The 25,305-nt window shown below is 32.9% G+C and overlaps 1 protein-coding gene across 5 annotated transcripts in view; it reads right to left on the bottom strand.

Moving 5' to 3' along the window:
- The window catches only part of Ttd14 (TRPL translocation defect 14), a 69,718-nt gene extending 44,707 nt beyond the window's left edge, over positions 1-25,011 (bottom strand). Inside the window, exons 1-6 of one of the 5 annotated variants that reach the window (XM_073989668.1) lie at positions 24,795-24,968; positions 24,218-24,625; positions 9,525-9,592; positions 8,819-8,856; positions 8,705-8,742; positions 7,725-7,856 (exon numbers count right to left, since the gene is read on the bottom strand). In XM_073989668.1, coding sequence (XP_073845769.1) covers positions 7,725-7,856; positions 8,705-8,742; positions 8,819-8,856; positions 9,525-9,592; positions 24,218-24,392 — 451 coding nt within the window. In that variant the 5' untranslated portion in view covers positions 24,393-24,625; positions 24,795-24,968. Of the gene's footprint in view, positions 1-7,724; positions 7,857-8,704; positions 8,743-8,818; positions 8,857-9,524; positions 9,593-24,217 lie in introns of all 5 variants that reach the window. The other 4 variants (XM_073989667.1, XM_073989669.1, XM_073989671.1 and 1 more) reach the window with 4 other exon arrangements.
- Between the last annotated feature and the right edge of the window lie 294 nt (positions 25,012-25,305).

The following is a 25,305-nucleotide window of genomic DNA, read 5'->3' on the forward strand; positions in this document are numbered from 1 at the left end:
ATGTTTTATGCGGTTGAGTCTCAAATATCAGATTCAATCATAAAAAATTGCGCATATTTGCGCCATTCCGAAAAAATCTAATTTTTCTCAACTAAAATATGAAATATTTTTATATGGAATTGCAAGGTTTACTCACTAAATTTTGTTCCGCCTTATAACCGGGGCTCTTATTTATCAGACTAAACCAACACCTATCAAATATGTCTGCATTATTCAGAAATATTCACGGCTTTTCTCATGTGAATTGAGAAAATTTAATTTATGTAAGTTTCAAAAAATAAAATTTGGAATGAAATATATGTATATGGGACTATATATACATCTGTACCAATTTTTTTGAAAATTGGCTCAATGTTTTTTAGGCTAGTTCAGGTTGCATGTGTCAAATTTCAGTGATTTTGGTGCATTTTTATCTCATATCAGATGCGAATATATATGGAAGCTGCATCCAAATCTGGACCGATTTTCATTATTTTCTATAGGATTAATCCTTGTACAGAAGATATGCTTTGTGCAAAATTTTATATCAGTCCGACTATAAATGAGCTTTCTAGGGCTTTTGATCAAATTTTAACACAAATTTCCCCTCTGTGCGATTCAGAGAAACTGAAAAGTTTCTGACTTTGTGTGATTGGTACGGGAATAGTTTTGTTTGTTTGCGTTCAATGATGCTTACACCTGGCAAGTTTTTGCGGGTTCTGAAACAACAATGTTCATAGATGAGAAAATTCAAAAAACAGACAAAAACATCGCCGAAGCGCTTTTTAAATAAATCGCGATTCAAGTTGACATTTTTAAGGGTTTTTTTAGGTTTTCACGATTTTGCTTGGAAGTCCTATCGAAATAGAATATGAAAATTCTCTACAACCCAGCAAAAAAGTCGTCCCAAAATAATGGGTTTTTATAGTACTTTTTGGTAGTCGTAACTACTTACAAAACCCCCTACTAACCCATTATTTTAACAAGCGCATGTCGCACTGAATAACTAGTTATTCTATGACCAATATAACCACTAGAATAACTAGTTATTTCATGGCCACTGGAAGTTGAAAAATAAGCTATAAGTTAAAAAATTATATTTTCTATTTTTAGAACAGTTGAGGTGGAATTTGTTTTCAATTTCAACACACTTCATATTTTTTTTTTATTTTTTTACTTCGCCCTCTCCGGGATTTGAACACACGAACTTTTGCTTTGTAGCCCAACACACTACACACCCGGCCACACACACGAACATTAAGGGTTGTTTAATGACATACATGTGCACAACCTGTTCTTTTTTTTAACAAAAAACACACGGCCGGCGGTGAGCGTTGAACACACAACCCTCGGATTTGTAGTCGGACACACAAGCTCTGTGCCACCGTATTCATTACTTAATAATGACCCAGCAAAATAAATTGGAAGTAGTGCAATGTGGACTAGTTCTGTCACGGCATGTTTTGATGCAGTTCAACTGGAGTCGTGAAAAAGGCACTCCAGTCCTCACATTTTAACCGCATTTGGATGCAATCCAAAGAATCACATCCACTTGTCACATTTTAACAACATCCGGATGCAGTTCAACGGAGTCGTGAAAAAGGCACTCCAATTCCTCACAATTTAACAGCATCCGGATGCAGTCCAAACGGAGTCGTGAAAAAGGCACTCCGTTCGCTACATTTTATTAGCAGTTGTTAGAGATCCCTATATGTACATAAATCAGATTGTACATCTCTACAGGCAGCGGTTTTCATTTTCCAAAAAGAGATAAGCGTGTTAACATGTCCAAACATTTGTTAATACAAACTAAATAATATTTAATTTGTGAACATTTTTCCGGCAACTCACCAGAAGAAAATATCCGAATGGAGTGATGTTGGAGTACGTGTCGAAATCTTAACTGGTGATGGGAAGACAATATCAAACCCAAATAGCAGACGAAGCATAAACAATTCAGCTTGGATTAAATAGAGAGTGGAGGAAACACGCATGTTTGCGATTGAATTCAATGGAGAATTTTCATAATTTGTGTTAATGTAATAAAGTTGTTAATATTTTTGTTTTGCACAAATAATAAATGCATTTTATTTGTTCTGGCATATTTTGTAATGGCTTGCACAATTTCCGCAGAATGCCTGTACCAAACACGTGCTTTGGACTGCCTCCTATTCTACCCCAAAGGGTTAGTTAAAATGCAATGCCAAAGGGTCAGTTAAAATGCAGTGCCAGAGGGTCTGTTAAAATGCAGTGCAAAAGGGTTAGTTAAAATGCAATGCCAAAGGGTCAGTTAAAATGCAGTGCCAAAGGGTTAGTTAAAATGCAGTGCTTTGGAGTGCATCTTTCAGTAGTCACGCTCTTGTAAAAATCATCAGTGAAAATGCATAATTTGATGCACATCCAGGTCACTTGTACATATCATTTAACTGCATCTTTGGAGGCAAACATTTTGCTGGGGAGTAATATAAGTAGTTATTTTTTATACATTACTTTGTAATGGGTTACATAATGACTAACGGATCCAAATTTTTGCTGTGAAGATTGACTTTTAGGATATCTTCGTAGTTTTTACCGCTATTGAGATATATAAGTTCAAATTAGGACAATGGATTGACTGTATCGCCTCCTTATAAAACAATGTCATGACTGCAATTTCCCAACTTAAATTTGTATATCTCAAAAATGGTAGAACCTAGGAAAAAATTACAAAAGCCAATCTTAAAGAGAATTTTCACAGCTACAACAAATTCCTTAGTCCCATTTCAAAAGGATTTGCAGTTTTCAAGCTAAATCCTGAAGACCTTAGAAAAAATCTGAAAGTTTGATCTGAACCTCTATACATCAAAAATGGTAAAACCTAGGAAAATATCAGTCAGCCAATCTTGTACATAATTTTCACTGCTACTACATTTTCTTTAGTCCCATTTCGATAGGACTTGCGGTTTCCAAGCAAAATCGTGAAAACCTGAAAATGTGAACTTTGATCGCGATTTATTAAAAAATCCATCCAACGATTTTTTCTTATTTTTGGATTTTTCTCATCTATAAACATTTCTGTTTCAGAATCAGCAAAAACTTCCCTAGTGTAAGCGGTTTTCATTTAAAGTTAGTTAAGGTGCAATGTGCATAACATTGTATTGTAATATAAGGGACGATGCAGTCAATCCATTGCCCTAATTTGAACTTCTATATCTCAATAACGGTAAAAACTACGAAGATATCATAAATGTCAATCTTGTAGACATTTTATATGGCTACAACATTTTTTTAGTCCCATTTCGACAGGTCTTGCGGTTTCCAAGCAACATCGTAAAAACCTAAAAAAAACCCTTGAAATGTCTACTTGAATCGGCGATCTTTTTGTTTTGTTTTTTTTTTTCTCATCTATGACATTGTAGTTTAAGAATCCGCAAAAACTTCCCAGGCGTAAGCACCTTCCATTTAAATTTGGTTCAAGAGCACCGTGACTGTTGTTTAAAATATTGGCAAATTAGAGAAAGATACAGTAGAATTTTCATTACTTTACATTTTTCATTTCACATTTCCATAGACACAGAATTGAGCCCCTGTTCTCTCATTCACCTCACCAGTCCAAGTGAAAAGTACACACTCAAAGCGTTTCTGCAACACACATTACACTTAATTTTGGCGAGTTCAACACACTGTTATTTTCTTGGTGAGAGCCGGGTGTATTATTGATTTTTATACAAACAAAGAAAACTGACCGCCAAAAAAGCTTTAAGGGCGAGGTTTAATTAATATGTTCTTAAAATGTATGCAAAAATTCTTTCTTCATTTATAAGTTTTAGACTGCTATTGTTATTTTACAAAGTTTTCAAACAACAATCACCTCTGTTTTTAACAAAGTTCTTCTCATTCATGCATTCAGTTCGCCTAAACCAAATAATATTGCCTAGAGTTGGAACCCATATGAATGAATCATTCACTGTTAGAGTAGCAAGGCTATTTAATGTGCTTCCTAACGACCTCAAAGTTTTCTGCTATTCCAATGGTCTATATAAAAAAAAGCTCTTTACTCACTTTTCAGGAATCACAAAGGATTGATATTCTCTTTGATTTTATGGCTCCGTATGCTGTTTGGAGTTTCTTGTCAAAAAACTGGTTATTATTAAATTAAACAGTTAAAATTTTATAGCATATATATTTATTGTTACCCAGCAAAAAGTTTGCCTCCAAAGAGGCAGTTAAATGATATGTACAAGTGATCTGGAAGTGCATCAAATTATGCATTTTCACTCATGATTTTTACAAGAGCGTGACTACGGAAAGAGGCACTCCATTGCACTGCATTTTAACTGACCCTTTGGCACTGCATTTTAACTGACCCTCTGGCACTGCATTTTAACTGACCCTTTGGCATTGCATTTTAACTAACCCTTTGGGGTAGAATAGGAGGCAGTCCAAAGCACGTGTTTTGATACAGGCATTCTGCAGAAATTGTGCAAGCCATTACAAAATATGTCAGAACAAATAAAATGCATTATTTGTGTAAAACAAAAATATTAAGAACTTTATTACATTAACACAAATTATGAAAATTCTCCATTGAATTCAATCGCAAACATGCGTGTTTCCTCCGCTCTCCATTTGTTCCAAGCTGAACAGTTTTTGTTTCATTTGCTAAATGGGTTGTCTTCCCATCACCAGTTAAGATTTCGACATGTACTCCAACAGCACTCCATTCGGAAATTTTCTTCTCTTGAGTTACCGGAAAAATGTTCACAAATGAAATATTATTCATTTTGTATTAACAAATGTTCGAAAATATTAACACGCTTATCTCTTATTGGAAAATTTATGTCGCTGCCTGTAGAGATGTACAAATTGATTTATGTACATGTAGGGATCTCTAACAACTGCTAATAATATGTAGCGAACGGAGTGCCTTTTTCACGACTCCGTTTGGACTGCATCCGGATGCTGTTAAATTGTGAGGAATTGGAGTGCCTTTTTCACGACTCCGCTGAACTGCATCCGGATGTTGTTAAAATGTGACAAGTGGATGTGATTCTTTGGATTGCATCCAAATGCAGTTAAAATGTGAGGACTGGAGTGCCTTTTTCACGACTCCGTTTGAACTGCATCAAAACATGCCGTGACAGAACTAGTCCACATTGCACTACTTCCAATTTATTTTGCTGGGTATTAATCTTCACAGAACAAAAAATACAAAAAACATAATTTTTATTCGAGTAGCTATGGCATAAAGAAGAAAATATTGGTTGTGCCGATGATATTTTTGAAAATTCTATATTAATTTTTATCTATTTCGCCTTTCAAAAAACAGGTTATTATTAAATTAAATACTTAAAATTTTATAGCATATATATTCATTGTTATTAAACTTCACAAAACAAAACAAAAAATACAAAAACATAACTTTTATTCGAGTAGCTATGGCATAAAGAAGAAAATATTGGTTGTACCGATGATATTTTTGAAAATTCTATATTAATTCTTACCTATTTTATAATATGTTGATAATATACATATGAGTAGTTATGATGTAAAGGAGGCAAATTATAATCAATGCAATCATTTTTTTTTAATTTTTATGTATAGTTTGTAAGAACAATAATGTTTAATATTTTATTTATAGAGTAGCTATGAAGTAAGGTGGAATCTTTGTAATTATATCTGAATTGGCCATTGAATTATCCATATGGCTTCGATTGCAAAGTAATGAAAAATAAATAAAAAAAATTCAAGTCACAAAAATAACAAATTCGCTTAAAATCCGTCTTTCTTGAAATGCTTACATCAAGTAAAGGAACACTTTTCGAGTAAAAAGTGGTAAAAGTTGAAGATTCCTGCACGTAAAGGAACGGAGCTTTTATAACAAATGTTTTTTTTTCTGTTTTTGGACGAATTGTTGGGATGTACAAACTGACTTATGTACTTCTAGGGACCTCTAACAACTGCTATATAAATGTAACGAACGGAGTGCCTTTATCACGACTTCATTTGGACGGCATCCGGATGTGGTTAAAATGTTAGAAATGGATGTCAATCGTTGGACCGCGTTATGTATGCGTTTTGGTCATTTGACCTACCCTAACCTACTTTATACACTTTGCATATTTCCCCCGCATTTTCATATTACCGGCCGTCATATTTGAGACCACCAAGTGCCCAAAAATTCTTGACAATTAAAATTGCGTTCGGAGGGTCAGACGAACACACATAGCGATCTCCTAGAAACATTCATTTGCTACAATAGAAGGTGGTTCAAGAACCATATATCTTTCTCATTAAAAGTTGCTTTACAGAATCCCAAAAAATTTTCCAACAAACAAAAATAATTTTAAATATACTACTTATATTGAACGCTACACGTACGTACGCTACGTACTTATATTTAACGCTATATGTACGTATACTACGTACTTATATTTAACGCTATATTCCGAAAACAACATCACTATGACAGGGGTACCACCTTAACTTTTCTGCTCTCTTTATATGCATACATATATGTATAGCATGTATAATATATTTCTAAATGCTTTTGTTTACTAGGTATTTGCCGCTTTCTTTTTGTTTGCAAACGAAAATGTATACATTGTACACTAAATATTTTTTGAAAAAAAGACGTAAATATGTTTGTTCATTCTTACGTTTTTATATTGAAATGGATTTAAAATTTTAAGATATTATTTATTGATAATACAATTCATAAACAATTATTCAAATCATTGATTTGATCTAATAGAAAGTTTTGACAGTAGACTACAAACAATAATTTTAGCCCTGTACATGTAAATGCTAGATATAGTATATGTATGTATGCATGAACCATTTCTAGAAGGTTTCTAATTTTATACACAAAAAGTATATAAATATATTCCGCTAAACATACTAACTTGAGTTTTCTGTGTTTTTCTTTTAGAAAATGGCAAAGACTAGAAAATACAGAAATGCTCCGGACCTATATTTTGTGGAATCTTATTTATTACTTTATGTGAATGTGAGGCGATATTAAATAATACAGAAAATTATGTTTTGAAAGCACATTTATTATTATTTATGGAGGATGAATTGAAATGAAAAAGTAATGAAAATTAACACTAACATCTTACGATAATCATATTAATATCCGCTTCTGGCCAAGACCTCCTTGACCACGGCTTACCCATCAACGCATTCTGCAACAGCTGTAGGACGACTTACAACAACAGTTATTCGTTGGCAATGATACGAATTAAATGAATTAGGACTGATGATGGAGTTTTTAGTCTTTGCGAATCTCTGGTCACAGCAATTATTAATTAAAAATTCTAACTGTGGGGACACAAATGGTGAAATGTGTGCAAAATGAATAAGTGAATGAGTTATCAATAGCTAAAAGCATTTCAAATATTTCACGATTAATGAAATTGTTAGTCAGCAGCAATGCAATAATATTTTCAAATGTTTTCTTTATGGTGGATTCATGGGGATTTATTGAAATTACAGAAGTTTACAGAACACATTTTTATTGTTCTTTTTAAGAATTCAATTTCCTCATTTTACACTGATAACATTCGTCAAATTGATCATGCATTAGTTTTGAATGTGAACAAAGAGCGGTCTGCGCATCTATATGTATACAAATACACAAGTACGAAAGCATTTTCTGTAGTTTTGTGAAGGTAATACAATATAACTGATGTTTGAGAACAAAAGTGCAAATTGCAATAACAAAAATTTATATTTCCACTGGTTTAGAGCGTTTATACACTCACCTTCGCTGCCATTTGGTTTTGAGGCAGCGTTCGCCAAACAACGTGGACAAGAAGCCGTCAAATCTATAAGACTGTGTTCCGGTGCGGCAAAGGGAAGATTTTTGTATGTAAATGTTGATGGTGTTGGAGGTGCTAAATACGTAAAATTGTTTCCCAAGAGCATTAATATAAAAATTTTTGCAATCGATATCTTTAAAAATTATCAGACAATCGCAAAAATAAAGAATATAAAACATGTGACAAGAACCAGTCACTTTGTTAATGCCAAAAAACGTAAACATTTTCTTATCATTTTCATTTTTAATGTGTCCACACAGATATACACTAACCTGGAAGTAAATTGCGTGACAATGCCTTGTGTTTGAATACAGAAAGACGATAACAAGAAGCGTCTATTTTTTATACTTGGGAATACATACACAAGAACATAACCACAATATAAGGGTCGAAAAATACATCCCAATAATATCTTCAGTGATACATGTATTTTATATTGTTTTAGTACTTGTACGAAAAATAAACTATCGATAGTTTAGATGATTAGATTGTATATTCATGTCTTTGGGGTAGGGGGTTATCTTACAACAAACAACAACAAACGTATTTTTTCTATTTAGCCAAGCAAATCAAACATTAATTTAATTATATACAATCACGCAAAGTGGATAAGAAGAATAAGAAGACAACTATGACACTTGACAAATTGTGGCGAAATTATTTGAAAAGATAAAATATAAATAGTAACAAACATTAGAAATTGAAATTGACTGTCATAATAATGCAAAAAAAATCGGTAATATGTTTTTGTCATTATATATAGGTTTGTGTTCTGCGGAATGACAACAAACATTTCTTTAATTATTAAGTTGGCATTTGCGTCTCTGGCTTATTGTATTCTATATCGAATCGAATAAATTGTTTGTTTGGATTACTTACATTTCTAAACGTAAACTATAGATAAGTGACAAATAATGATTTACCTTCTTTTTCAGTGAGATCGGAAAACTTGACACCGCCACTGCAAACATAATTTGAAAAATTTGCAATTTAGCAATATTGTAACCAAATACATTGAACAAATGAACAAAATTTACCTGAGTAGGACAGTAGCAGTTTCAGGTACTCTGAACACCTGAAAATATGGACATATGCTGAATTTTAAAACATATCAATAAAATTTAGTTTAAAATAGAAAGTTTTTAAACAGTGACTAATAAATCAGAATATTTAGATAATACGTTTTCAATAGTAATGTTAGGTTTTGGGCATTGTATGTAGCTTCTCCACAAAGAAAAGTTTCGTTCCATTGTGGATCATCCTCATATTAGGGATTCTATTATAACATTATTAAATATTACAATAACTGTAATATTGGTAAAAATATTATATAATTTATTTATTTTAAATTATTTGCAACTCCATAAAATATTTCAAGTACATTTTAAATCTGTGGATTCTGTTGACTTAGGCAAATTGAATAGGTAGTCGTATCATTCCAGCTGTCTATATGAAATTTCAAACCCCTTTTATAGTAAAATTATTACTGTTGTTATTTCCAAATATGTCGATTGCTCTACGTATTCAATATGCCTTGGTACAGACTTAATTTAGACAATTTTCCTTGCAGAAATGGTCAATTTATCGGTGAGTGGGCATTGAGAGAAGAAGGGTTCTCGTATGCCTCACCTCTTTCTTTAAGAATTTATTTTTTAATATAATTTAAAAACAAAAATCTGAAGACATCCTTTAAAAGTATAATTTCCCACAAATATTTGTTAAAAAATACATAAAATAACTTACCTTCCAACCAAGGTTTTCAAAAAATGTGCATAGACGAGATTGACCAGTAGTCTTTCCACCGCATGGGCCTATAAAATATAGATAAATATAATTAAATAATATTTTTAAAGGCTGATTATATACATATGTATGTAAGTGTATCTCGAATTCAAAAACTTTCAAGTTGTGACGCCTAGGCGTGAATAGCAGTCACTAAGCTTTACCGATAGCAACAGTGAGGTCAACTTTTCATTCATGATTTTACGTTTCAATTTTACCGAAGCGCCAAAAATAAGTTACAGAATCATACTCGGATATAAAAAGTTGTCAAGTCAAGGGGATAACATCTTATTTACAAAATATATCACAAGTAGTTTTGTTTGATGGATGTCTATCAAAGTCGATAAATGTTCCTTCGGGTGTTCCGACCATGTATGTAATATCTATGGTAAATCGACCAGATCGGCCAAAGAATTCCCAGACACGTATATAACAAAGCAACTATTTACGTCTCTTGTTAGACATATTTTAGAATATGCTTCTCTGGTATGGGATCCCCATAATGCAATATACTCTGATAAAACCGAATCCGTGTAAAAACAATTTCTTCTTTTTGCACTAACCCCCTGTTTTTGTAACTATTTTTTGTTCGTTCGTCTATATTCGTAATAATTTGGGCATCCATAGACGACATACAGATCAAGTTTTTCGTAGACACGTTCTATATATAGTTAAGAATTCCTCATTCAAAAATCAGCGTTCCACATTTGCGCTAAGGCGAGTAAATCGATCTAAAAAATTTGACAATTCGTGTGACAACATATTTTTTTTTACAAAAACTGGGGGTAAGTGGTCTTCATTTTAATAGCGATTTTGTGTTGCCTTCCTACACCAGCAGGTTAAAATTATTTTGATTGCCTACATTAAAAAGTAGACGCATTATGTTGAATACTAGATGGTGCTAAAAATTTTGAATGGTAGTGTATCATCACATTTCCTAATTTCGTCCATTAGAATTAATGTTCCTTTTAGATCTAGTAGATACCCAGCAAAATTTGACGGAAGGGGTTCTGTTCGATGACGCGATTTCATGTCATATTTTGCATTGGTTCAAAGGAAGGAAAGATCCGATCTTTTCATTAGGATTTGAACCAATGCAAAGGAAGTCGTGAAAGATCCGATCTTTTCATCAGCATTTGTACCCATTTCATCGATCCAATAGAGATGATGTTTGTGTTTTTATTTACACACCTGTTTATTTTCATATTGGTATGTTCCAGTACTGCAAAAATCTACTAATTTTTACTATTTTTTCCGATAATATAAAGGAAAAATTGTTATCGTAGTAAAAATACATAAGTAGATTCTTGCAGTTTCTGGAACAGACCAAAGTTGTTAGAACTGTCGTCGTGATGTTGTCTTACATTTCCTGCATATCAAACAACTAAAACTTCTAAACAATTGGTATTATATGAAGTCCCAACCATCGAGCTAAAAATAAAATCGGACTGCACACATTGCTATTTTAAAAGTTCCCTTGTCTGTTCTAAATCTGACATAGAAAGAAATCAATCAAATCTCGCTTCTTGGAATTTGAAAAAAAGTCCGAAACGAAAAGGAACAAGAATCTGAAAATAAAGAAGAAACTACTTTTGGAAAGAAACAATTAAAAATAAATTAATTAAGCATAAATGGTATTTTCCATAAAAAGTCTCTCCTCCCCGTTCGTTACATTTTGTGCTTAGAGATCCCTAAAGCAAGCCGGGTTGTAGATCCCTACATATTTCCGTCACTAAACAAAAGAGTATAAATTACCAAAATGTTACGAAAAAAAAAATACTTAAAGGAGTGCATTTGGAGTCCATGTCGAAATCTGAACTGGTGATGGGAAGATAATTGAAAAAACCTTTTGTAAGATGAAAGAATATCAGTTGCGGAGAACGGAGGAAGTAATCTTTTGCGTTGCAGCGGTGGTGATTACATTGCAATTTTGGATGTAAACTTTTGAAAAAATAAACTGATAAATTCATTGTAGTTATTTCATGAATTCGTTTGAATTAATAAAGAGTTTTGTTTTTCATGAAAACCATATTTCAATACAGCATTTCCATTTTCCAAACAAGACATGAAAATTTCATGCCAAGGGGTTTGGTTAAAATGACATGTCAAAGCATGGGTGAAAATGACGTGTCAAAGCATTGGTGAAAAATTCATTGTAGTTATTTCATGAATTCGTTTGAATTAATAAAGAGTTTTGTTTTTCATGAAAACCATATTTCAATACAGCATTTCCATTTTCCAAACAAGACATGAAAATTTCATGCCAAGGGGTTTGGTTAAAATGACATGTCAAAGCATGGGTGAAAATGACGTGTCAAAGCATTGGTGAAAATGACATGTCAAATCATTGGTGGAAATGACATGCCAAAGCATTGGTGGAAATGACATGTCAACGCATTGGTTAAAATGACATGCTTAGGATCCAGAAAAGAACGTCATCTTTTGGGGTCCACGCTCATATAAAATTCATCGATGAAGATGCTAAAAAGATGACATGCTAGATCACTTGCACCCATGATTGAATGTCATCTTTGGCATCGAACATTTTGCTGGGATTATATTCTGAATTCCTTATGTTTGTGTTTTCCAATATGTAATAAAGATATAAATAAATAAAATGAAAAAAAATAAATAAATTTATAACTTTGTTTACTTAAAAAAATTATCATTTTAAAAAAATGTACTGAGGGGGCTTTGTAGATTTGGCCGATACTGTATGTATCCTTTAACGTTTTAACTAACTGGCTGATGAAGAAGATTCTGTAGCTGGTTTTGGATTTCCTTCTCATACCCCATCATGATGCGATCCCTACGAAAAGGGAGGTCGACCACTCGGTCGGCAGGAGTGGGAAAGTGAGGCTTGGGAAAGTTCGAAAAACAAAAAAGGAGGCCCAATTTCATTAGCTAATATGAATCAGGGTGTGCTTATTGATATGATAGAAGTGTCCATAGTTCCTCCAGGGATGCTCCCGGGAAATGTGCGCACAGATACATGCACAAAAAATGGATGTCGTCCAATGTGAATGCGGGATTTCAGTGCATGCAGTACGCAAAGGTCACTGCATTTTAGCAGTTGTTTAAAGATTTCAAATTTAAATCTCTAAATTTTTATTACAATATAAAAATATGAAAAAATGAGAACATGACAAAATTTATCACTGTCTTTACGTCTACATTTTAAATAACCAAAAAGATAGCAATGACACAAATGAAACATTTAGAAAATCATTTCAGATATTCTGAAGTTGTGCACATCCTCTCTAGTGCAAAAATATTTTCTATCAAATCATCAATACTCGATATTTGCCGTAAACGTAAAAGTCAACAAAATAATTTTGCGTCAACAATATAATCTTTCTTTACGCAAATTAATGTGAAATATTGGGAGCAACAATCGAAAAAATTATAAAAAATGCAAAGACCATAACAGTGGGAAGTAGTTACTTGGTTTACATATGCGGCTACGAGATTTTCTAAATGTTTCTGATGAATTCGCATTTAAACGAATTTATCGGTTACGTTTATTCTTGAGCTCTGGTCGTCATAAAATTGGGGAAGAGTTCTTTGTTTCAATACAAAGAACTAAGAGAACTGATGAGTCCAAGTGGCGTTGGACGAAAGTAGTATTCTTTGCCTTTCCCGAAATTAAATCAATTTTAACTACATCCCACTTTAAATAAAACTTGTTGTTTTAAAATTTAAAAACAACAAAACCCGAGATTTAGCTGAATTATTTTACAACAATAAAAAAAATAACTAATTTCCAGAATCAATACCATCAAATTCTTATCCAGAAGAAGTTTTATCTATATTAACACTCTAACCTACCTAGTAACTACGCTGGTGTTAAGCAAATCGAACATGTCTTTATCTGTACGGCAATAGTCCTTATTCCACCTTAAAATATATTAAGTCCATCTACCACGCATGCAGGTGCTTATGTGCTTATCCAACAACTCCTTTAAAAATATTATTTATCGAATCTAGGTTGCAGTCTTTAGAAGAAAAAATTATACTATGCAGAAACATATTACTTCTTTTCTTTCCGGATTGACCCGAAACCTTATCAAACCTATACTTCTACGTAGGTTTCTATCCTGTGCTCTGTTCCAGAACCTGCAAGAAGCTACTATTTTTTACTACGATAGCATTTTTTCCTTTATGTTATCGAAAAAAATTGTAAAAATTAGTAGATTCTTGCAGTACTGGAACAGACCACTATGGACATCAGTGGTAAGATAAATTCGTATTTAATTAGCAAAGACACAAATCACTCTAGCGAAGACACGAATCACTCTAGCGGAGATTAGAGTTGGGCAATATAGTTCCTGGAGCGGATCGATCTTTCTAGTTCCTTTTGCCAAAAGGAACTAGTTCCTTAATATAGTTCCATAGTTCCAAATAGTTCCGAGAGCGATATAGTTCAATGCATCTTTCTCGTTCCTCGTTCTTTTTATTTCCTTCATTCCAAATAGTTCCGAGACTGATATAGTTCATTGCATCTTTCTCGTTCCTCGTTCTTTTTATTTCCTTCATTCCAAATAGTTCCGAGAATGAAGTAGTTTAACTCATCTTTCTCTTTCTTTTTGTTTTCATTTTTTGGTGGATAAATTGACATAAAAATAAATAAATTGCTGCAATGTAACGAGGATGTAATTTACATTTATTTAACAATGTGAACGCATCTGATGATGAAGGAACCGAACGTGAAAGATCGAAGAAAGAAAATGAATTATATAAATGAAAGCAATTATATGCACGGCTGGAACTATATGAACTAAAGGAACTCTATAAATGAAAGAGCCGGATATAGTTCCAATAGTTCCTTGTCCGGAGTAGTTCCTTGGAACTAGTTCGTTCCGGAATTACACCACTCTAGCGGAGATACAAAGCGTTCTGTTATCGCTTTTGCTAACAGCGCGTTAGCAGAGCTCTGTTAATTTTAACAGAGCTATTCAAAAATGCTTTTCTTTGCAAAAAATATCTTTTTTAGAGTCTTTACGGAAAATTTTGCCGGGACAACATGGGTACCATTGGAAAGCTTATCGAGACAGCTATCCCCTGCGCTAATAAAATCTATAAAAAATATTTTCCGATGTCGCGATATTTACTGTTTTTGGGATAAACCCTTCAATAAGGATAATTATTTTGACCACAGATCATTTAAGGAAAATTCTGCCAGGACAACATGGGTACCATTGGAAAGCTTATCGAGACAGCTATCCCCTGCACTATAAAAATCTTGCCCGATGTGTGTTAAGTTTTTGTTAGTGAGTGTTTTTCACCACAAACGAAAATACATGTCGCTTAAGAAAAAATAAAAAAGAAGAAGGTTTGCTTTGTTTTGCAAACACATTCGTCGGGGTTGTGTGAGGTTGCCAAAGAAAAACTTCTAATTGAAGTAATTGAAAAAAATCTTCGGAAGAGAGTATCAAAAAAAAAAAAAAAAAAAAAAAAAAAAACAAGGGAACTGATGGGATCCTGAGGCGAGGATCTAAACTTGTCTTCCCTGCCTTGCCCCTTGGCGAACAATGCCAAACCTTCTCCACTAATAAATTAGTTGTTTTAAATATTAAAACAACAACAATGGGATTAAGCCAGACTACATACTTTGAAAAATCAAAATTGTAGCAGCTATCCCAATAAAAAAGAAAAGGAAAAAAACGACACCAATGTTGTAAATGAAAAAAATGGTTATATTATGAGCGTGTTTCTGAAACAATGGACTATTATTCGCGCCTTAAGTTAAATGATTTATTAAATATTCTAAGCTTCGTAGGAAGTAGGAAATACTTATAACAATTCGTCAAAGTTGCAAGAGTTACCAAATATTTTTGTTATAATATTGGTCAAAATGAAAATATTTAATATCGATGTATGGATTTCCTTAAAGTTTTAGTAATTTCCAAGCATATGCAAGAATCGCCACTAGTACCAAAATAAAGTGTCTGTAGATTTCAAAACAGTTTAGACCTTTTGCGACATTTGCGGTTTTAGCAGTTATAACCAAAAGTTTAGCCCGGTTTTTATGTGCTGAATTTATATTTTTTGAAATATTTTAAAGTAATTTTATTATCCTTTCTTACATAATAAATCAAGATATAAATCATTTGGAAGTACATATACCAAATCATGGACCAATACTGACCATTTTTCGCGGGGAGGTTTACTATGCAATAAGAACTCCTGGTACCGAATTACAACAAATTCGATTGAAAAATGTGTTGGTAACACTAAAATACTGCTCGCGAAAACTTGGACATAGGACTACAATATTTTTGTTAGAGTGTTTTAGTCCAGTAGGACACATTGTTAAAAATTTCAGTTCGATATATTATCCAGAAGTATTTTTGTCACACCTTTCCACTGTGCGTTTGTGATATGCCGACAATTAGGGACAATTAGGTTATTATTACCGACTATAGACAATAACTAATTTATTTAAGCGATATATTTAAATGTTCTTATTTTTCGATGCAAAATTCATTGGAATGTGAACAAAAAATGCAAAAAAACTACTGACCTCTCAAATAAATAAGTTTATGTTAAAAACACCTAAAAAGATTTTTTTCTGAATTCTAAATGTTAACAAAAATCTTAGAATTATTTAATTTTAAAAAGAAAATAAGAATTATTTGTCCAGTAGTGCGATTCTCTAACTCATTTTTTGAGTTACCGACAAAAATCGGTAAAATGAAAATGCTTATAACTTCGATAATTAACGATATTATTCCGTTAGTTAGCGGCGAATAAAAAGTAGTCGTAAAGTTTTACCGATAGCAACAGTATTGTCAACTTTTATTTAATGTTTCATTCATAAATTTGCGTTTTAATGTTACCGATTTTTGTTGGTAACTCAAAAAACGAGTTAGAGAATCACACTACAGAAGTGCGTTCTTTGTTGTTTAAAATAAAAGAATCGATCGACTTATAACATTTCATTACTAAAGACGATATGCCGACTACTGGAACATGTCATGCCGACAATTGGGAAATGCTGCCGGCTACTAGCAAAAATGCACTATTTCACTAAATTTGCATTTTTCTCAACATTTATAAGAAATGAATCAAAATTTGTTTATTTCATCGAAACGTAAACAAAATTTCGAAATATGTTATGTTTATTGCATTTGGAAAAGATTACTCGGAATAGTGAATGATTGAAGTTAGGCAAATTCTTAAAGTGCCGACTATTGGTGCACTTACCCTCTATCGAGTCAAAACTATTTATTTTCTTATTTTTGAAGAAATAAACTATCACTTTCAAAAAAATGTTTTAGAGACATTTTTCTAAAATGTGCAATTTTGTTGCAAATGTATTGTCCTGCTCAAAATAATAGATACACCTTGCACATTCTATTGAAAGTTCAAAATAACTGATATATTTATTTAACGAAGTTGATAATATGCTTTTTCCTATACTCCAATGTCATACAAATATAGCAATCAACAACAAACGTAAGCTTCATTTGAAATTAAGTTTAGGTTATGTTTCCAGTAAGGGCAGTAGATTAGTTGCTTATAATAATAGATACACTTCAGTTACAATAGATACACTTCAATTACAATTTATTAATTTTGCATGTGAAATATTGTTCAAAATAATACAATGGTCTATTAGCTGGTATTTTCGAATCATACCCTTACTTCTTGAATTATCTCAAGAGATATTCCGTAGCCTACTTTCATCGTTTTTACCCATAAATATTTAAAACAATGTTCACATTCTGGAGGGAAATAATATTGTATGCAAAAAAAGTAACAAAAATAGGTATCCAAATGCGAAATGATGAAATATTTGAAAAATGTTGAGTCCTCTAACGGCTCCACATCCTTTTCCCTAGGAAAGTAGCATAAACCTTCTGTCCGGTTTATGCTACTTTCCTAGGGAAAATTAAGAATTTATTAATTAACAATCATTTTAATGTGAAAATATGCACAAAGAATGCATGGGTTGAAACGAGGGTGCCTTCAATAGCGTACTGGCAACTTCTTGGTCTCAAGTACGATGACGTGATATAGAACGTAAATTTGGGCACTATAAGAGTACCAATTAGCATACTTTTGTATTCTAACACAACTTTTAACCAATAAATACTGCATCGGAAGATTACAGTCCACTCCAACAGGGTACTTTGTTTCAACCCAAATTGCATCCAAAGCACGTGTTTTGATGCAGTGCTTTGGATGTGAATTTAAAGGCTCTCTTCGGATTGTGTTTTTATTCAGTTCAAAGATGCAATAAAAATGCAAGCCATTGCAAAATATTCCAGAATTAATAAAAATTATATATTGTTTGTGTAAAACAAGAATAATACGAATTTTTTACATTAACACAAATTATGAAACTGCTTCATTAAATTCAATCGCAACTGAGTTTGTTTCCTCCGCTCTCCATTTAATCCAAGTTGAACTATTCTTGCTTCATCTGCTTAAGGGGTTTTTATATTCCTTCCCATTTAAGATTTCGACATGTACTCCAGCAGCACTCCATTAGGAAATTTTCTTCTCATGAGTTACAGCAAAAGTTCAGAACAGACTTTTGGTCTGTTCCTTGACTTTTAAAAATGGTAAAAGTGGCAAAATTAGCGAAAGTTGTGAACTGCTCTCATAACAATTGTATGCTTACATCAAGTAAAGGAACACTTTTCGAGTAAAAAGTGGTAAAACTTGAAGATTTTTGCACGTAAAGGAACGGAGCTTTTATAACAAATTTTTGGTAATGTTTTTTCTGTTTTTGGAGGAATTGTAGGGATGTACAAACTGACTTATGTACTTGTAACGAAAGGAGTGCCTTTATCACGACTTCATTTGGACAGCATCCGGATGCTGTTAAAATGTGAGAAATGGATGTCAATCGTTGGATCGCAATCCCACGGCAGCGGGTTCTTACGTACCGGATTGACCCGAAACCAAAAGTGTTTCGGCCAGCGGCTGCCAACCCAGCATTATATGCTGCTACAACAACAACAACATCGTTGGATCGCATCCGAATTCGGTTAAAATGTAAGGAATTGGAGTGCGTTTTTCACAACTCCGGATACAGTTAAAATGTGAGAAATGGATGTAATTTGTTGGACTTTATCACGACTTCGTTAGAACTGCATCAAAACATGCCGTGAAAGAACTAGATTGCACTACTTCCAATTCATTTTGCTGGCAAGCTTTAAGGCCACACGACATGACCAAAATGACATTAGCTCCTGTTCCTACATAGCGTGTTTAATGCTTAAAATAAATGAAACCGGCCGAAAATATACATGTAAGCCATATCCAAATCTGAACCTATTTCAATATAATTTGGCAAAGTTATTTCTAGACTAAATTCCTTCACACATCCAAAATTTGGAGACATTATCTGTTACCATTCTATAGATATTTGCAAAAAAAATCTAAATTTTTTAGGAGGTACCTCCGATTCTGAACCTATATCTCCGGATCAAAGCGGAATTTCAGAAATTTGTATATGTTACTATGTTACTTTCAGGTCATGTAGTGATATACTCTGAAAATTTCAGGGAGATCGGTTCAGCGGCTTTCGAGTCCATAAACTTCAAACACACAAACAAACGTACAAACATTTTTCTAATATCCCAGCCAGCATTTGGAAGACTATTTTTTCAAAAATCACATTGAGGAGTCTTTTTAGAGTCCTTTTGGTGATCAAAAACTGATTAAGTCGCTTGTATGATCAGAAAGGGACTCGAAAGTGACTCCCTGTAGTGATTAAAAAGAGTTCAATTTAAAATACAACAATAAATGTGTAGCAATCACAAATTAGTCATTTAAGTGTTTAAAATGTGACTATTTTTTGTTATTTATTGTCACATTTTGATCATCTGGAAGATTGAAGAGTGCTTAATCAAAAAATGGTCATGCAGGTGTTTGAAAAGTGATTATAATTATGTATCTTCTGATCATATTTTGAACAGTTAGGTGATTAAAAACGGATTGCTTTGTTTTATTTTTGTTTGGTTGTAAATAAAAAAATAAAATTCTCATATACACTTTCTACAAAACTTTGATATAAATGTAACGTACAATACAGTGCCCGAAATAAACATAGGTTCACATGTAAATTTCTATTTTTTTCATAATTCTGATGACTTTTATAGGATTTTATAATTTTGTATTATGGAGTTGGACACTCCCCATGATATCAATATATCAATTATTTGATTTTGCGACAAAATAAAAATTTGTAAAATTTTAAAATTTTTTCCCTTATTTTTGGTGCGAAATAATGATAGGTTCAGGGCAATTATTGGGGATTTACAGGTATAAATTTGAAGAAAACTTTTTACAAATCGTTGTTTTTTTAGATCGCCGATGTCCAACGAGTAATTTAGATTAGATGTTGTCCGCAAATTATTTTCAAAATGCAGATTTGCTCAACACTTTAAATCAGTTTTTAAGAAACAAATTTTTAACGTGGGAGAGGAGGTGAATCTGTTGTTGTCAGAGGCAAGGATCATTTCAGATTGCATGAAAAGAGTATCAGTCAAAAAACTAAATCCAGTTTTTAAAAAATTTTCATAAGTTGGGCGCAAATTTCAATGTGAAAAAAGTCTGGAGGGTTCTCCAACGCCACTTTGATGGCAAGAATCGCTTATTTTTCCCATTTTTTGCAGTTAAAATAATTTTGCATCTCAAAACAACAGTCAACTTGATCTTCAGCTATCGAAAATGCGATGTAAACAAACGTTAGTAAGCTCGAATCGACCAAGGAAGAATACAAAAATTTCCAAGTAAAACTGCAACCGAGCCCAAAAAAGAAAACCGCCAGATTTCGACTAACAATTCTGTGAGCTCTCATGCCAAATGGCTAGGAAGGATTTTTTCTATTACTCAAACAATTTCCCATCCATTTTTCATAAGCATTTTTACCTAAACCTACGTCTGTTCTTCTTCAGGCTCGATTGCTGTTTTCCTTGGCAATTTTTGTATTCTTCCTAGGTCGATTCGAGCTTACTAACGTTTGTTTACATCGCATTTTCGATACCGGAAGATCACGTTGACTGTTTTTTGAGATGCAAAATTATTTTAACTCCAATAAATGGGAAAAATAAGCGATTCTTGCCATCAAAGTGGTGTTGGAGAACCCTCCAGACTTTTTTGACGTTCAAATTTTGCGCCCAATTTATGAAACTTTTTAATAAATTGGATTTAGTTGTTTGATTGTTACTCTTTTCATGCCATTTGAAATGATCCTTGCCTCTGACAACCACAGATTCGCCTCCTCTCCCACGTTAAAAATTTGTTTCTTGAAAACTGCTTTAAAGTGTTGAAAAAATCTTCGATTTGAAAATAATTCGGAGACATCTTCTAAACTAAATTGATCGTTGGACATCGGCGATCTAAAAAAACAACGATTTGTAAAAAGTTTTCCTCAAATTTATACGTGTAAATCCGCAAAAATTGCCCTGAACCTATCATTATTTCGCACCTAAAATAAGGAAAAATTTTTTTAAATTTTTATTTTGTCGCAAAACCAAATAACTGATATATTGACATCATGGGGAATGCCCAACTCCAAAATACAAAATTATAAAATCCTATAAAAGTCATCTGAATTATGAAAAAATTACAAATTTACATGTGAACCTATGTTTATTTCGGGCACTGTATTAAGTGTATCGACAAACACATGGTCAGGTTTTGCCAAGTGAAATGACTAAGCAGTATACTCACCGCCAACATAAAGGATAATTAAAAATCATAATAAAGCAGTTTTCGTAGTGGGAATATATAAAATAATTTTTTTCCAAATTCTGAATATATTTAGAATCTATTGAAAGACATGGGCTTGATGTACATTCGATGCCCTATCCAGAAAAAAATATTCCGTGGACGAACCCCTCCCCATTATTAAGTGGGGGCCCACAATAATTTCCCTTTAGCAGTTTTCGTAGTGGGAATATATAAAATAATTTTTTTCCCAAATCTGAATATATTTAGAATCTATTGAAAGACATGGGCTTGATGGACGTTCGATGCCCTATACAGAAAAAATATTTCGTGGACGAACCCCTCCCCATTATTTAGTGGGGGGCCCCACAATAATTTCCCTTTAGCAGTTTTCGCCGTGGGAATATATAAAATAATTTTTTTCCAAAATCTGAATATATTTAGAATCTATAGAAAGACATGGGCTTGATGGACGTTCGATGCCCTATCCAGAAAAAAATATTCCGTGGACGAACACCTCCTAAATTTAAATTTTCCAATTTGAAATCCAATTTATCTTCACACACATTTTTCATATTTGTCAAAACAAAACACATGTACAGCACAAAAATAAACAACTTTACATTGACAAAAGTCGTGCCTTTTACCACGAGCATGCCTGAAGGGACAAAGGTGGCCCTTCTCTCATATCTGTAATGAAGTTTAGAAAGGAAAGCTAATCGGGAAATGAAAGTCAACATTATTTTGAGGTGTTTTTGCGTCGTTGAATTATTTTCTACGCCTAGCCTGGGATTCGAGGCTGGCATGCTATCCTTTGCACAAGGCTGTGTGGCTTTATAACCGTTTCCATTCATAATTAATAAAACCTGGAAGGCCATTATAAATTTGCGTATTAGTCAATTACATACCCAGCAAAATTTGACGGAAGGGGTTCTTTGCGATGACGTGATTTCATGTCATCTTTTGCATTGGTTCAAAGGAAGTCGTGAAAGATCCGATCTTTTCATTAGGATTTGAACCAATGCAAAGGAAGTCGTGAAAGATCCGATCTTTTCATCAGCATTTGTACCCATTCCATCGATCCAATAGAGATGATGTTTGTGTTTTTATTTACACACCTGTTTATTTTCATTTTGGTATGTTCCAGTACTGCAAAAATCTACTAATTTTTACTATTTTTTCCGATAAAATAAAGGAAAAATTGTTATCGTAGTAAAAATAAGTAGATTCTTGCAGTTTCTGGAACAGACCAAAGTTGTTAGAACTGTCGTCGTGATGTTGTCTTACATTTCCTGCATATCAAACAACTAAAACTTCTAAACAATTGGTATTATATGAAGTCCCAACCATCGAGCTAAAAATAGAATCGGACTGCACACATTGTTATTTTAAAAATTCCCTTGTCTGTTCTAAATCTGACATAGAATGAAATCAATCAAATCTCGCTTCTTGGAATTTGAAAAAAAGTCCGAAACGAAAAGGAACAAGAATCTGAAAATAAAGAAGAAACTACTTTTGGAAAGAAACAATTAAAAATAAATTAATTAAGCATAAATGGTATTTTCCATAAAAAGTCTCTCCTCCCCGTTCGTTACATTTTGTTCTTAGAGATCCCTAAAGCAAGCCGGATTGTAGATCCCTACATATTTCCGTCACTAAACAAAAGAGTATAAATTACCAAAATGTTGTTATAAAATAACAAAATTATAAAATAAAAGTAATTTACGAAATAAAAATACTTAAAGGAGTGCATTTGGAGTCCATGTTGAAATCTGATCTGGTGATGGGAAGATAATTGAAAAAACCTTTTGTAAGATGAAAGAATATCAGTTGCGGAGAACGGAGGAAGTAATCTTTTGCGTTGCAGCGGTGGTGATTACATTGCAATTTTGGATGTAAACTTTTGAAAAACTAAACTGATAAATTAATTGTAGCTATTTCATGAATTCGTTTGAATTAATAAAGAGTTTTGTTTTTCATGAAAACCATATTTCAATACAGCATTTCCATTTTCCAAACAAGACATGAAAATTTCATGCCAAGGGGTTGGTGAAAATGACATGCCAAAGCATTGGTTAAAATGACATGTCAAAGCATGGGTGAAAATGACGTGTCAAAGCATTGGTGAAAATGACATGTCAAATCATTGGTGGAAATGACATGCCAAAGCATTGGTGAAAATGACATGTCAACGCATTGGTTAAAATGACATGCTTAGGATCCAGAAAAGAACGTCATCTTTTGGGGTCCACGCTCATATAAAATTCATCGATGAAGATGCTAAAAAGATGACATGCTAGATCACTTGCACCCATGATTGAATGTCATCTTTGGCATCGAACATTTTGCTGGGTATATAATAATACAAATAGTTTGGAGAAAAGATTAGGGATTAGGTTTTATTGTTTTCCCATATCAATCTTTTCCCAATCCTTAGTCATAATCTGTTTATCTCTGAATATTAAAATAACACAATTTAATCATTCAAGAATGTTGAAAAGCGTACCACAGGAAGATTTTCGTTATAATGAGGATTAGAAGGACAGCCACCTGTCGTATACATGTAATTGAGTGGTTGTTTCACAGATACTCGATTAAATGGAAAATCGACTATCCATAACCCCTCTCCGTCGGCCAACAGTGATAATCGAGGTTCAACTGTATACTGGGAATTAAATAATATATTTAAATGCATTATATATATTATAATCTCAATTATATTGTTTCATGTCTATATATACTACACAAGTATTTTGTTAGCATCGGACTATAAAATACGGTTTTTGTACAACATAAACAGAGATATTCTGTGTGTAACAAGTTGTGCCTACGACCTTGACATTGAAAAGATGCATTGAATGAGCAAAAGGTTGATTACAGTAACACGAATAAGAACGACAAACACACTATATAATCAAAACAATTCGTATGTATCACACTTAATACTTCCGCTTGAAATAACTTACCCCCAGTAAGAACAATTTTATAGACACGTTTTTCCACCTGTCCATTGGTAACTTTCTGAAGTTTTAGACATTTTTGTGGACTCTCCAGCCTTGCTTCGTGGGATGGACCATTTGTGTTTCCGTTATCTTTTGAAGCCATTTCTTGTGATTCTTTTTTACTAGATTCTGTTGTCATAATCAATTAAGTTGCGAACCGCGACCGCGAACTTAGGTTATACTAATTTTTAGTGTTGTGATTAATCTCCGCTTTGGTTTTTGTTCTCAGCTGCTTTTGAGGTTAGTACGTTACGTGGATTGATTTTTTTCTTTTTTTACAGGAAAAAAGTGTTTCGGCATTTGTTTGTTATTCCATATCAAACAAAAACGAGACTAGGTCGCACCATTTTCTTTAAATTGTATAACTTTTTCCTTCATACATTTGTTGTATGTGTTTGCCAATTTATAGATTATACATCCGACCAAACCGCATGACCGAGACCGACCACATGTAAAGTAAGAATTAACAAATACCAAATAAAACAAGAACTCGCACAATAACGATATTAAATTGAGATGTTTAAAAAATTTTTGACATTACTTGACGACGCCAACGGTTTTCTAAATGTGACATTTTCTTTTTAAAGTTTTTTGCAAACAGTCCATCACAAAACAAATAACTATATATTCTCGCGGTAGATAACACATCTATCTGCACGTTAACAAATCAAATGAAACATAGGAAAATTAAATTAGAGATGACAAAACAATCGATGACAATATTAATCGACTGAGTTGTTACTACATCCAGGGCTGCCAGATTATTTTTATGGAAAATCGTCAAAATGACGATTTTTATTTTAGAAATCGTCAAATCTATTTTATAATATCGTCAAACAAATCGTCAAAAATTAAAATACGCACTTTTAGATATATTTTAATATATTTCTTATTAAAAGAAACATAAAATGGGTATTCAAGAATGTGAACAAACATTTCGCCATTAAGTTATTTATTTTTGTTAATAAATATTTTAGTTTATCATTTTTAAAGCATGGCATACACTATCAAATTTGATTGACAAGCCGATGAACTCCTTCTGTACGTGTGAG

Source organism: Musca autumnalis, unplaced genomic scaffold (genome assembly GCF_047663935.1).
Source record: "Musca autumnalis isolate F117 unplaced genomic scaffold, ASM4766393v1 scaffold_5, whole genome shotgun sequence".
Classification (NCBI taxonomy): domain Eukaryota; kingdom Metazoa; phylum Arthropoda; class Insecta; order Diptera; family Muscidae; genus Musca; species Musca autumnalis.